This window comes from Chiloscyllium punctatum, chromosome 4 (assembly GCF_047496795.1).
Source record: "Chiloscyllium punctatum isolate Juve2018m chromosome 4, sChiPun1.3, whole genome shotgun sequence".
In the NCBI taxonomy this organism is placed as follows: domain Eukaryota; kingdom Metazoa; phylum Chordata; class Chondrichthyes; order Orectolobiformes; family Hemiscylliidae; genus Chiloscyllium; species Chiloscyllium punctatum.
Genome location: NC_092742.1, coordinates 104,350,205 through 104,365,861, shown reverse-complemented (window position 1 = coordinate 104,365,861; position 15,657 = coordinate 104,350,205). Strand labels below are relative to the sequence as shown.

General features: G+C 40.1%; 1 protein-coding gene across 1 annotated transcript in view; it reads right to left on the bottom strand.

The window, feature by feature from the left end:
* cdan1 (codanin 1) overlaps window positions 1–15,657 on the bottom strand; it is a gene marked incomplete at its 5' end in the record, with an annotated part of 113,487 nt that overhangs the window by 3,456 nt on the left and 94,374 nt on the right. Inside the window, 4 exons of the mRNA XM_072567915.1 lie at window positions 4,077–4,273; window positions 8,638–8,701; window positions 9,701–9,808; window positions 15,494–15,648. Of these exons, the coding sequence (XP_072424016.1) occupies window positions 4,077–4,273; window positions 8,638–8,701; window positions 9,701–9,808; window positions 15,494–15,648 (524 nt within the window). The remainder of the gene's footprint in view (window positions 1–4,076; window positions 4,274–8,637; window positions 8,702–9,700; window positions 9,809–15,493; window positions 15,649–15,657) is intronic.

Below are 15,657 nucleotides of genomic sequence, written 5' to 3'. Positions count from 1 at the left end.
GACACTTCCCTCCTTTTGTACCCAGTGTCTCTGTTTAGGAGGTTGAGGATTCCATAAGCTTTGCTAACCATTCTCAACATATCCTTTCTTCTTCAAAGATCAACACACGAACTCTCAGGTCCCTCTGTTCCCAGAATGGTACCATAAGTCAAGGTAGAATCTCCCCACCACTTCAGGCAAAATGCACACAGCTCACTTCTTTGTATTAAGTTCCATCTAGATTTTGCTTGCATACCTATATTCTGTTGCAGGCAACTTGCATCAACTTCTGTTTACCACTTTTCCAATTTAGGAAAGATTTACCTTCATTAGTCTTCTTGACAATTGCATTGTGGTAATCAGTGAAGCAATAAGGGACCCAAATTAACAGTAAAATTTTAAAACAACTAATTGATGCTTCCTAGGCTCAGACATTTCTCTTTAGAGTCAAAGCATGTGGTGCTGGAAAACCACAGCCAGTCAGGCAGCATGCAATAAGCAGGAGAGTTGACATTTCAAGCATAATCTCTTCATCAGAAATGTTCCTAATGAAGAGCTTATGCTTGAAATGTCGACTCTCTTGTTCCTCGGAAACTGCCTGATTGGCTGTGCTTTTCCAGCATTGCACATTTTGACTCTGATTTCCAGCATCTGCAGTTCTCACTTTCTTCTGGATTTCTCTTCAGCTCAAGTTGCTTTTATGAAATTGTAGTTTTGGAATGAAAACAATATTTATTTTTCTGTTTTTTTACACCAAGTAAGGATTTCCTACTTCCCACAGGAATCATATTCTTAAAGGCCCTTTAATAAACAAATTTAAAAATCATACCTTAAGTATACTTTACATGACTAAATTCCTACATTGGTCAATGAAATAACTTCTAAAATATCATACAAAATTATAAATTTGGAGCAACTGCAGGTCACTCAACCCATCAAGTTTGCTCCACCATTCAATAAAACCATGGCTTTATTTCACATTCCCATGTACCATTTCACACGTTTATCAAGAATCTGTCATTGCCTTAAAAACATTCACAGACTTCATCTATTATAGAAGAGAATTCCAAAACACACTGCCAAAAAACAGCCGCAGGGAATTACTGCATGGTCCTACTTCAAAGCAAGCTAAAACAACACCTGTTCAAGTTGTGGAAGAGTAATGACCTTCCTGTGATGGAATTGACCCTCATATGAGTCTGTATGTAAAAGGTGCGCACAGTGATATCCTTTAAAACCCTATCATGTCTGGTTCTACACAATATAAATTGGTCAACTAGTCGAACAAATTGTTACAACCAGTTGAGTTTTGTTTTAACATACATGTTGAAGGACCTACATAACAATCAGGAAACTGCAATTGCGATTGTTTAATATTGCTATCCAAATAAAAGTATCCTGTTAAGGAAGCCATTTGGACCACATCATTATGTCATGACAATTGAGACGTGATACCATTGTCTGAATCTGAGTCGAAAGTGTCATGCTGGAAAAGTACAGCAGTCAGGCAGCATCCGAGGAGCAGAATAGATGTTCCTGATGAAGGGCTCATGGTCGAAATGTTGATTCTCCTGCTCCCTGGATGCTGCCTGCCCGGCTGTGCTTTTCCAGCACCACACTCTCGACTCTGATCTCCAGCATCTGTAGTCCTTACTTTCTCCCATTGTCTGAATCTGTGTTTATTGAACTCTGCAATTCATGCAGTTAAGTTCCATTTTAATACCCAGGCCTCACTAACATCTTAGTTTCTAAAAAAATACATTTCCAATGGAATGACCTCTAATCACATAGCCCTTACACATTATATATTTGCTATATTTCAATCTGTGACCTCATGTAAGAATTTCCTTCCTCACCTGCACACCTGCTCAGTAATCTGCTGATTTATTCTCTCTAATGGCCCAAGCCATTTTTTCATCCTGGAAGCTTGAGGCTCAAATAGGTGTATAGGGCGGCACGGTGGCACAGTGGTTAGCACTGCTGCCTCATAGCACCAGAGACCTGGGTTCAATTCCCACCTCAGGCGACTGTCTGTGTGGAGTTTGCACATTCTCCCTGTGTCTGCGTGGGTTTCTTCCGGGTGCTCCGGTTTCCTCCCACAGTCCAAAAATGTGCAGGGCAGGTGAATTGGACAGGCTAAATTGCCCATAGCATTAGGTGAAGGGGTAAATGTAGGAGAATGGGTCAGTGTGAACTTGTTGGGCCGAAGGGCCTGTTTCCACATTGCAAGTAATCTAATCTAATCAAAGGTATAATAGGTACCCTGATCAGATCATCCATTGTATTTATCCATTGGATTTAACGTTTCTACTTTTGGTCTTGAAAAGTATTCATTCTACCTCAGAATACTCTAACAGTAAGGTGTCACAAAAATTGGTTCAAAGGTAATTGCTGTTTCATGCTACTAGATGCTGTTGTCAAGTCAAAAAAACAATCTGCCTATCACACAAACGAGTAACGTAGCACAAGAATTTTAGTGCTACTGCAATGCCAGCTCTGTCGGCAGTACTTCCCAACAACTGGCTATTAGTATTAAATAGATCTAGGTTGTTCCTTCAATAGACAGTGTACAAACTGTTCTCAGGCAGTCTGTGCTTACAGACTCAACATAGCATCCAACATTAGATTTGATTCCCAGAATGGAGAGGATTTGCAAAACAATCCCAATTATACTAAGAATTAAATAAAATTAAAGTACTTTAATGTAGGAGGCTTTGTGGCTCACTTGAGTGCAAAAAGCCATGTATAGGACAAAAAGTCATACATAGGACCCTTTTCTACGTAAATATAGAACATGTTCACGTCTTGCACCATTTTACAAGTCAAAAGCTTGGAGACAGCCATTTATAGGGACAATACCTATGACAGTGCCTTGCCCAGACTGAATTGCTTCATTTGAATTTAAACAAAAACAACATTTAACTGTTTCCTAATATATTCTTTATAGCAACACCTCTATCAATTATAGTCTCCTTGTCAAACCATCACTTTTTGTTTCACATGAAGTATAAGTTGCTGTTCCCTTTGAGATTTGGTATTAGAAACATAGAAAATAGTTGCCAGAGTAGGCCATTTGACCCTTCCAGCTCATCAGTTTTTCCCTGATGAGTACAAGAATAAAAGTTTTGAGAGCATGTTGTTCTTCTTTCATCAATACTCAAATATTCCTTGCTCAACAGTTACACAGGGAACACATTACAGATGTTTAACTTGAGTTCACGTTGCCACATCCAGCAAAGTCTCATACTGAAGATCCTGAACCCCAACGAAACCTCTCGGTTCCACGATCAGTCAATAAGCACTCACAATTGGTCTTGCTGTTGAAGACTTCACTCGTTATTTCTTCAAACAGCTGGGTGCATTGCATCTGGAAACACAAGTTGAGCACTTCCATATTCCTTGGAGGAGCTACACACACAGCCTAATACAAAGGCATTTTTATACTTTTCTTAAAGCAGGGTACATGGCATGATCGCACAGTATATTCAAACAATTACCAATTAATACTTGATATTGCTTCATTGGCAGTTACTTGGTCCAATGATATTAACTGGTAAACAATTTATGTCCCAACGCTCAAGTCACTTTTCTCTCATGACACAGCTGCTACACCTGCACCCGAAGGTCAGCCAGAATGGTAAGTACTTTATTATCTTGTCGAGTTACTTCTGTATCTTATAGGGCACATTGTCTGCTAATCTCTTTTTGTAGCAGTCTGTGGTTAGTTATTTATGCAATTCTAGCAGAATTAGCAGTTAGCAGCCTAGAAGCCATTTTGTCATGCTAACTTGCATCGAGAAGCCATCTCGTTGCGGCCTAAGTTACCAAGAGCATTCGTCAGGTGGTTGTTCCTAACTGCAACTAGTCACACAGGTGCAGGTCATGAGCCTCCATGTCCTAACTCAGCCTAATTCAGGTTTCAGACTCTCACTGCCACTAATCAACAGAATTGAGCAAACCCATGACTTGAGAATCCGTCTCCAAAAATAATTAGCAACCTGAAGTTCAAAATGAGACAACTGGAAGAGAGTCATACAGAGTGTCATGAATTCCTTCAAAACAAAAGTGATTGTATTTCAAAAACACTTAAAAGTTACCTTCCAATTTCTTGTCTCTATTGTATAGGAAATGTTCTTCTCACTAAATATTAGTTGAAAAGGTATAGGTACACAGAATTCATCCTTCCACAAAGTGAGGAGGAAACTAAGCAAATGCTGGATAGACTTGCAAAAAGAAGCCTGGTCTCTGGAATCCTTCTTCATATTACGGTTAGAGAGTGGTACTTCTCCTCCAACTGTGGGAAAAAAAAACCAGGTGAGACTGCAGTTGGGTAGAGTTGAAGGTATCGCAAAGTAAGAGTAATCTAATCTAATTTACTGCTGAAGGTTTCCTTTATGCCACATGTACATTAAAAATCATGATGTAAATATATTACAACATGAGCAAAGAAACCTGCCATAACTGACAAAAGTTAGCTCCCAAAACGCAAGTCTTAAAATAAGGACAGGATAGTTACATGAAAAATTAGAGTAATAGTACAAAAGAAAAATTCCACTGTTGAAGACAACTACAGTAGTTAATGTGGACACACTGGCAACATCACCTCCATGAGGTTAAGGTTTCAATTTTACTCCAGAAGTTAACCTAGGCAGACTCCTGAGTGTTGCATTGTCAGGCACCAACTTCCATTAAATTGAGTGGGTATCTTCAATCTTGGTTAGATATAATTGATCAACAAGGGGAAGATGGTAAGGAGACTAAGGGAGATATACCTAAGGGAGATATAGACCAAGTGACCAAGTTCACATGTTAAGTTCTAATCAATAATTCAGGTTTGAATGTAGATTAAGAGTTAAAATCTGATTATAGAACTAACAAATTTCAAGTAAGTTGAATAGATTTGTTAAATAGGGAACGGCCTGATAGTGGCAGTTATGTTGATCAACTGAAACAGGTTTACATGAACAGTTCCTGGGATGAAGAGACTTGAGAAAGTTTGGACCTGTTTCCTTGGAGAGCAGAATGTGAAGGAAATTCCTATTGGTCTACTTTGGATTCCAGCATCTGCAGTTTTTTTTGTCGCTAAGGAGATTTGAAAGCTTTCAAAAGCATGACAGGCCTGGACACAGTAAATGGAGAGAGACTTTTCCGCTCCTAAAAGGATTGAGAAACAAGCAGCAGAGATTTAAAGTCTTTTGTAAAAGAAGGAAATGCAAAATAAGAAAAAAAAACTATTTATACACAGCAAGTGGTCCATCATCTGGAAAAACGGTGAGGGCAGGTTCAATTGAGACATCCAAGAGAGCATTAGTTGGTTTATTAAATAGCAACGATGTGCAAGGCTATAGTGAAAAGGAAGGTGATTGACAGTAAGTCAAAATGCTCAGAGTCTATGCTGACCTAACAGGTTGGATGGCCTCTCTACACCATAATAATTTAGTTTCAGTTACTGTTACAGGAAGCTATATTTGTGAGTGACTCAGAAGAGGCTATGAACAAAATAGGTTTTTCAATCCACACAGTCAGTAACAGGAGCATAGTCAAGAGAGGATGCCCAAGTGTATACTTCATGGGCTGTGAAATACATTATATAGGCTTGCCTTCATTAGTCAAGGGAAGGACGTTATGTTGAAACTGTAAAAAAAACCCTGGTTTAGTTACAGCTGGTGTGTGAAGTTCTGGAATCCACATTATATGGAGAAGGTGCAGAGGAGACTTATCAGGAGGTTGCCTGGGTTGGATAGTTTCGGTTATGAAAGTAGATTGATAAGACTGAGGGGGATATAAAGAAGAAGAAAATTTACAGCCCAGGAACAGGCCCTTTGGCCTTTCAAGCCTGTGCCAATCCAAATCCACTGTCTAAACCTATCACCCAATTCCTAAGCATCTGTATCCCTCTGCTCCCCACCTCCTCATGCATCTGTCCTGACACACCTTAAATGAATCTACCGTGCCTGCCTCTACGACCCCTGCTGGCAATGCACTCCAGGCACCTACCACCCTCTCCTCTCATCTTGTTACCGAATCCCTCACCCTGGGAAAAAGTTTTTCCCTATCCACCCTGTCTCTGCCCTTCATGATTTTGTAGAACTCAATCAGGTCCCCACTCAATCTCCTTTTTTCTAATGAAAACAATCCTAACTTACTCAACATCTCTTCCTAGTTAACACCTTCCATACCATGCAACACCCTCTTAAATCTTCTCTGCACCCTCTCCAAAGCATCCACATCCTTATGGAAATGTGGCGACCGGAATTGTACACAGTTTCCTAAATGCGGCCGAACCAAAGTCTCATACAATTTTAATCTGACCTGCCAGCTCTTGTACTCCATACCCCGTCCAATGAAGGCAAGTGTAGCATATGCTTGACCACTCTATCCAACTGTACAGCAACCAGTGTACAATGGACCTGAACTCCCAGATCTCTCTGCTCATCAACTTTTCCTAAGGCTCTTCTGTTACAGTACAGTTCACTTTAGAATTAGACCTTTCAAAATGCATCACCTCACGTTTGCCTGGATTGAACTCCATCGACCACTTCTCTGCCCAACTCTCCAGTCTATCTATATTCTCCTGTATTCTTTGACAATCCCCTATGCTTTCTGCTACTCCACCAATCTTAATGTCATCTGCAAACCCTCTTCCAGATGATTTATGTATATCACAAAAACAGTGGCCCCAGCATTGATCCCTGTGGAACACCAGGCGGCACGGTGGCACAGTGGTTAGCACTGCTGCCTCACAGCGCCAGAGACCCGGGTTCAATTCCCACCTCAGGTGACTAACTGTGTGGAGTTTGCACATCCTCCCAGTGTCTGCGTGGGTTTCCTCCGGGTGCTCCGGTTTCCTCCCACAGTCCAAAGATGTGCAGGTCAGGTGAATTGGCCATGCTAAATTTCCCGTAGTGTTAGGTAGGGGATAAATGTAGGGGTATGGGTGGGTTGCGCTTCGGCGGGGCGGTGTGGACTCGTTGGGCAGAAGGGCCTGTTTCCACACTGTAAGTAATCTAATCTAACCACTGGTCACTTTTCTCCATTTGGAGAAACTCCCTTCAACTACTACTCTGTGTTTTGTTGCTCAATTAGTTCTTTATCCACCTAGAAAGAACACCCTGCACACCATGTGACTTTACTTTCTCCATTAGTTTACCATGGGAAACCTTATCAAATGCCTTACTAAAGTCCATCTATATGACATCTCTAGCCCTTCATCTATCAACTTGGTCACTTCCTCAAAGAACTCCATTAAGTTGGTAAGACACGATCTCCCCCACATAAAAACATGTTGCCTATCATTGATAAGCCCATTCTCTTCCAAATATAATTAGATCCCATCCCTCAGTACCTTCTCCAGCAACTTTGCCACCACTGACGTCAGGCTCACTGGTCTGTAGTTACCTGGAATACCCCTACTACCCTTCTTGAACAGGGGGACAACTTTAGCAACTTTCCTGTCCTCCTGCACTTCACCTGTGTTTAAGGATGTTACAAAAGATATCTGTCAGGGCCCCAGCTATTTCCTCTCGTGCCTCCTTCAGCAACCCGGGATAGATCCCATCTGGTCCTGGGGATTTGCCAACCTTAATATCCTTTAGCCTATCCAATTCATCCTACCTCCTTATGCCAATGTGATATAGAGTAAACAAACTTCTATCTCTAATCTCAACATTCATCATGTCCCTCTCCTCAGTGGACACTGATGCAAAGTAATCATTAAGAATCTCACCCACTTCTCAGGTTCGACACACAACCTTCCTTCGGTATCATTTAGTGGACCAACTCTTTCACTTTCTCTAGTTACCCTCTTGCTTCTTATATACAAATAAAAGGTCTTGGGATTCTCCTTAATTCTGCTCACTCAATTTATTTCATGACCCCTTTTAGCCTGCTTATTTTCATTTAAGATTGGTGCTACTCTCTTGATATTCCTCCAGGGATAGTTCTGTTCTTAGCTACTTGGATCTAACATGTGCTTCCCTTTTCCTCTTGGCAAGTCGCACAACTAATCTTGTCATCCATGGTTTACAAATCTTGCCTTGTTTTCGAAGGGACATGCCTACCCTGCACTATGATATATAAAATTATGGGGACTGTAAATAGGTAAAGAGGAAGACACTTCTTCCCTTGATCGAAAGATCCATGTCCAAGAAGCACAGATTTAAGGTAAGGGGCAGAAAGTTTAGAGGGGATGTGACGAAAAATCTTTTCACCCAGAGGGTAGTGGGAATCTGGAATTCACCGCCTGCAAGGGAGTGCAGAAACCCTCATAACATTTAAGTATTTAGACGTGTACGTGCAACACCAAGGCATACAAGGTGCTGGAAAATGGGATTAGAATAGTTGGATAGTTGTTTTTGACGGCAGACCCGATGGGCTGAAGGACCTTTTTCTGCGCTGTAAATCTCCAAAAGAGATGCCTTCATCCCTTTAGTTTATAGATTATTATAACTTATTCCACCAGAAAAAAAAGTCAAACATTTGTTTTCACCTACAAATACTTTGTGGGGAAAAAAATCTCAGCCACATTAATACCAGTATTAAGATTTGTGAAATGTACACACGTATATATTCTTGTATATATTCTGTAAACAAGAATATTTGCACCTGGAGATACACGTAGAAAGCATAGGGAAAGACTTTTTTGATAAAATTACATACCTAACAAAGAAGCAAGTTCCACAGTGTACTTGGCAAGGGACTGTTCAATTACTGGACACATATACTGCAAAACAAAAAAAAAATGGTTCACAATTGCCACTCTTTACAGTTTACAGTTCTCTGATTAAGTCATGAGGAGGTTACATAGAACAGACAGCATAGAAGTGCTCAAATGTCACAACTGGCTTACATCACTTTTATCAGGAAATCTTACATTCCTTTCTCACACATGTACTTATCTGCGTTCCCTTGCACACAGTCTCCAATGCTTCTATATCCTTTGGATAATATAAAGACCAGAACAATGGAAAATGCTCCAAGTATAGTGTTCCTCATGTTTGAGCTGAAAATGTGTTGCTGGAAAAGTGCAGCAGGTCAGGCAGCATCCAAGGAACAGGAGAATCGATGTTTCGGGCATAAGCCCTTCTTCTGGAATTCCTGAAGAAGGGTTTATGCCTGAAACATCGATTCTCCTGCTCCTTGGATGCTGCCTGACCTGCTGCGCTTTTCCAGCAACACATTTTCAGCTCTGATCTCCAGCATCTGCAGTCCTCACTTTCTCCTTCCTCATGTTTGACACTGGTTTCTAATTCTTTTCTTATAGACATGAAATGATGCTTGTGAGACTTCCAGCTGACTTGAACTGCCAATTATTGAGAAAGTGGAACATACTACGCCTAATAAACATTTTAATTATTTTTCCCACAAGTTCACTGTAATATTTTATGCAGAAATATTAAATACAGATCAGTTTTGGTCATTCTTGACTCTCATTTATAAAACCTTCACACAGATCTTTCATCCTGAGAATTGTCTATACCAGTCATAACCTTGATTCAAGAAACCCTGACATGATTTGCTTCACCTGACTGTCATCCGCTATCATAACATAACTGATGACCAGTCTAGGGTCTCTCCCAACCACTACCACCATCCTTTTGGTGGGAAGGAGAATACACAGAATCTGCATTTTTTAATAACACTATTGCTTAAATTAGTAATTCACTTAAGTACTGGAAATGTATCTTTTTAAATGAACAAATTGAAATTTTAAAAAGTATACCTGTCTACATCTTAAAGTTTGGCGTAACCTTCTTAATAAGTCATCAAGTTGTTTGTGGTCCACTCTTTCATTGCTGTGCCTGGGACCCAATGTAATACTCAACACCTCCTACAAAAGGGGAAGGGTACACAGCAAATCAGACAATAGGGTTCAAAACCATACCTAACGAAAATTTCAACAAAAAATTCTAATGCTTTTAGGGCATAAATATCTTTCTCAATGTATGGACTGACTGCCTTTGGATTATGCGAGTGACTAATGGTTAAGTCCTAATTTGTTCAAATAAGGAACTAAGGATGAGAGTGAGAATTTGTGGCCCTCCTGTACTTTTATCCCCGGCTGGCCATTTCAATTTTCTTCCCTCTGTGGTTCAGCCCCATTGATACCAGCAGACTTCGAGTTTCTCAGCCAAAGGTTCAACCTGAATGAGGCCAGTCAACATCTGTATACACTGAGCCTGAAGATCAATGAGTATATCAATCAAACCTGCTTCCCCAATCTAAAATATACACATATCCACAATTCAACAGGAGTCATTGCAGAGAACCATCACCATCACCACCCCCAACCCAACCCAACTAACAACTTTTACTAAATGGCTTAGCATTCAGCAGCTAAGACCTCCTTGAGAAGAATAGTTTTAGGTTAAGGGGTGGCAGATACAAAACAAAGACAAGGAATTACTTCTATCATAGCATGAGTGCAATGGATGTCAGGACACTCAATACATTTGAGGAGGAGATAGACAAATTTATAATCAGTAATGGGTTAAATGGTTATGGGGAGTGGGCAGAAAAGTGAAATTGAGGTTGAGATGAGGTCAGCCATGATCAGGTTAAAGAATGCAGGGGCTGGACACAGAGTTCAGTCAGTCAGAGTTATACAACATAGAAACAGACTCTTTGGTTTAACCAGTCCATGTCAAACATAATCCCAAACTAAACTAGTTCTACCTGCCATCTCCTAGCCCATATCCCTCCAAACTGTTCCTATCAAATGGCTTTTAAACACTGTAATTATACCCACATCCACCACTTCCTCTGGAAGTTCATCCACAAGCAAACCACCCTCTGTGTAAAAACAATTTGTCCCTATGTATTTTTCACCTTAAAAATGTGCCCCTTGGTCTTGAAATCCCCCATCCTGAGGGAAAAAGACAATCACCATGAACTCGATCTATAACTCTCATTATTTTATAAACTTCTATAAAGTTTCCTCTCAACCTCCTAGGCTCCATTAAAAGAGGTCCCAGCCTATCTCGACTTTCTTTATAAATCAATGCTCCACTGAAAGAAGTCCCAGCCAATCCAGGCTTTCTTCATAAATCAAACCTTCCATACCCGGCAACATCCTGGTAAATTTCTTCTGAAGCCTCTCCAGGTTAACAATATCCTTCCTATTACTGGCGATCAGAATTGGATACAATATTCCATAAGAGGCCTCACCAATGTCCTCTACAACCTCAACATAACTTCCCAACTCCTATACTCAAAGGACTGAGCAACGAAGACAGTGTGCCAAATGCCTTTTTAACCACCCTGGCTATATGTGATGCAAACCTCAAAGGCTTATGTACCTACACACCTAGGTCTCTCTGTTCTACAACACTACCCAAGGCCCTACCATTAATTGTATTAGCGCTACCCTTATTTGTTGTATCAAACCGAACTGCATCTGCTATTTTTCAGCCCAGTGACCCATTTGATCAAGATCTCTTTGTAATCTTAGATAACCTTCTTCACTGTCTACTATGCCACCAAACTTTGAATACTATGCCACCAATTTTCGTGTCATCCACAAACTGATTAACCATGCCTTCTCTATTCTCATTTACATCATTTATAAAAATGGCAAACAAAAGAGGATGCAGAACTGATTTTTGTGGAACACTGCTGGTCATAGGACTGCAGTCCACAAAGTAATCCTCCAACATCACTGTGTCAATGGCAAGCTCACCCTGAATTCCACGCGACCTTCACAAAATCCCTACAGTGTGGAAACAGGCCTTTTGGCCCAACAAGTCCACACTGACCCTCCAAAGAGTAACCCAGTCAGACTCATTCACTAAACTTATCACTCCACATTCACCTAACTAATGGACCTAACCTGCACATGTTTGGACCTAACTTCATTAATTAGTCTACAATACAGAACTTTTTTAAGATTAGATTAGATTCACTACAGTATGGAAACAGTCCCTTTGGCCCAAGTCCACAAGAACCCTCCAAAGGGTAATCCACCCAGACCCATTCCCCTACTCTATATTTACCCCTGACTAATGCACGTAACACTATGGGTAATTTAGTATGGCCAATTCACCTAACCTGCAAATCTTTGGGTTGTGGGAGAAAACCCACGCAAACACGGGGAGAAAGTGTAAACTCCACCCAGACAGTAGCCTGAGGTGGGAATCGAACCTGGGTCCCTGGAACAGTGAGGCAGCAGTGCTAATTAACCTTGTCGAAGGTTTTACTAAAATCCAAATAAACAGTACAGCAGTAGATGTTGTTTATTTGGATTTTAGTAAAGCCTTCGATAAAGTTCTGCAGTGTAGACTAATTAGTAAAATTAGGTCCAAAGCTGTGCAGGTGAGGTGACTTGGCCATGCTAAGTTGCCCAGTGTTCAGGGATGTGTAGGTGAGGTATATTACATCAGGTCCCAGAGATTTATCCACCTTTATACTCTCTAAAACTTGCTAAACTTCCACTTCTGTAATGTGAACTGTTTTTAAAACATCAACGTTTATTTCTCTGCATTTTCTAGTCTTCCATTTCTTTCCCCACAGTAAAAAATGATGCAAAATATTAATATAGTATCCCTCCTATCTCCTGGCTTCAATACGAAGACAACCACCTTGATCTTTAAGAGGCCAACCCTCTCTCCAGTTACTCACTAGCTCAATGTATTTGTAGAATCACTTTGGATTATCCTTAGCCTTCTCTGCCAATGCTCTCTCATACTGCCTCTTTGCCTTCCTGATTTCTTTCTTAAGAATGCCCCTGTGCTTATTACTGATGAAGGACTCCAGCCCGAAACGTTGATTTTCCTGCTCCTCGGATGCTGCCTGACCTGCTGTGCTTTTCCAGCACCACACTCTCAACTCTGATCTCCAGACCTCACTGTCTCCCTGTGCTCATTACGTTGATTAAGATATTCAATTGAACCAAGTTGTCTATATCTAAAAGAAGATTATCTTTCATTCATGACTAGAACCCTCAATATCTTTACTCATCCATTGTTCCTTAATCTTTCCAGCCTTATTCTTCACCTTAACAGGTACCTGATGCCTCTGAACTCTTGTCATCACACTCTTGAACACCTCCCACTTGTCAGATGTCCTTTTACCTGCGACCAGTCTATTCCAATAAATGTTTGCAAGTTCTTGTCTCACACCATTAAAATTTGCCTTACTCCAATTAAAAACTTTAACTTTTATAGAACATTTATCCATTTCCATCACCACTTGAAACTAATAGAATTATGATTGTTAGATCTAAAGAGTGTTCCCTCACTTTTACTTCAGTCACCTGCCCTGCCTTATTGCCCAAAGGAAAGTCTAGTTTTGCCCCACATCCACATATTGATGAGAAAAATCAGGGGGGAGGGGTGGTGGTGGCACTTATAGTACAATCTCATTAAAGGGACCTTGCCTCTCTTATTCGTAATTTTTACCTATGTATTTTCACTGGACAATTTTCCAGAAACATCTTCTCTAGTTACAGCAGTAATATATTCCTTAATCAAAAATGCTACGCACCCCACCTTCCTTGCCTCTTTTCCTATCCTTCCTTTGGCGTCTAAAACCCGGAAGACTGAGCTCCCAATCTTGTCCATCTCTCAGCCAAGTTTTTGTAATAGATATGACGTCCCAATCCCATGTTCTTAAACATGCACTGAGTTCATCAGTTTTACCTGTTAAGACACCTTGCATTAAAATAACTGCAATTTAGTTCTTCAAAGTTACTACATACTTTGACTCTCTCTTGTCTTTCTTTTCTAACTGACATGCTCTCTTCACATTCAGAACCTTCCCCGTTAATCATTCTGTTTACACTGCTACTTAGAATTCCTCCACTCCCCCTCTCTTTCAATATACAGTCTCCCTTAATGGAACAAGCAAATCTCCCTGCTAAGTTAAAAATCACACAACACCAGGTGACAGTCCAATGGGTTTAATTGGAAGCATTAGCTTTCAGAGTGCTACTTCATCAGTGGTTGTGGAGGACACAATTGTAAGACACAGTTTATAGCAAAAGTTTACAGTGTGATGTAACTGAAATTATACATTGAAAAATACCTTGACTGTTTGTTGAGTCTTTCATCTGTTAGAATGACCAAGTTACATTCGCAGGTTATCTTTAACAATTGATGTCAGCCCAGATGATGTGTTGAAGGTGTAAATTTGCTATAAATTCTGTGTCCTACAATTGTGTACTCCACAACCACCTAATGAAGGAGCATTGCTCCGAAAGCTAGTGCTTCCAATTAAACCTGTTGGACTATAACCTGGTGTCGTGTGATTTTTAACTTTGTACAGCCCAGTCCAACACCGGTACCTCCATATCATCCCTGCTAAGATACCGGTCCCTTTCCAGCTCAGGTTAAACCTATCCTTTTTGAACGGGTCTTTTCTATCCCAGAAGACATTTCAATTGTCCAAATACCTGCAGCCCTGAACAGTACACCAGCTCTTCAGTAATTGATTCAACTCCTTTATCCTTTTGTCCCTTCCCTCATTTGATATTGAGAGTAAAGCAGAAATTACTACCTTTAAGGTTTGTTTTTAAATCTTCTACCTCTTAAATTCATTCTGAACTGCTTTAATCTTTTCCCTAAAAATGTCATTCCTACAAATGTGTACAATAATTTCTGGCTTATCAATCTCACCTTTCATAATATGCTTCAAACATTTAGAGATGTCCTTAATCCTAGCACCAGGAAGGTAACAAACCATCCTAAATTTATGCTCACACTGCCACAGAATCTCCTGTTTCTGCCCCTGACAGGACAGTCCCCTTTAACAGTAATTTAACTAAATTTTGTAAAATGCTGCTTAACATTAAAATAATTTCAACTGTCCAATTGCCCCTTCCATGTTCCTCAGAGAGACTTCTCTTCCACACATCCAAAAGCTGAATATCTATTTGACAGAGGAATAGCCACTGGAGACTTTTGAATTATTTTCATATCTTTCCTGACAGTAATCCATCTGTCTGCCTGACCCTGCTATGTAATCACTTTTCTAAATGTATTAACCATCTCACTCTGTGCCTTGTACAAACTAAATCAAAAATCTGATCCAGGAAGTTGAACAATTCCATCAATGGTACTGGTTTTTCAGTAGCCTGAGCAATGAACCTTTTCCACATATTTCACCAGAAATGCTTAAGGGTTAAGTTAACTTAAGTGTGAAAATATTAAAGACTACTGAAGATACATCAATTGAAAATGCAAAAGTTAATCAATCGTATTCCTCAGAGCAGCAGGTGACAATTTCTTCCAGGTAATTTGCATCCCAACAAATGACATCAGTAAATTGCTAAATTATATGCTACAAAAACCAATTTGCAAAAAAAAAAATGAAAATCTCTCATAACGGCTTGTGTGTAATGTAAAAACTACAGAAATAAAACATTCCCAGATTATACACTGAATTCATCAGACTCCTGTAGAAATGGATCAAGATTAAGCCTTTTTTTTAAAAAAAGCTGCCACATTACTTTATCCAACTGCATTAATTATTGAACCAATTCTTCATTTCTCTCACATATAGTCAACAGGCTGTTACATACCTTAAACTCACTGGCTATCTGGGAGGGAGGTGAGGCCGTGTGCTTACATTCTGGTGAGCAATTTCTTTTTGCTCCAGGAACCTCACTTATTGGTTGCATTGCTTGTGACTTCCTCAGTTTGTCAAAGCTGAGCTTCATTTCTTTTCTAATTAAAGCTAATAGCA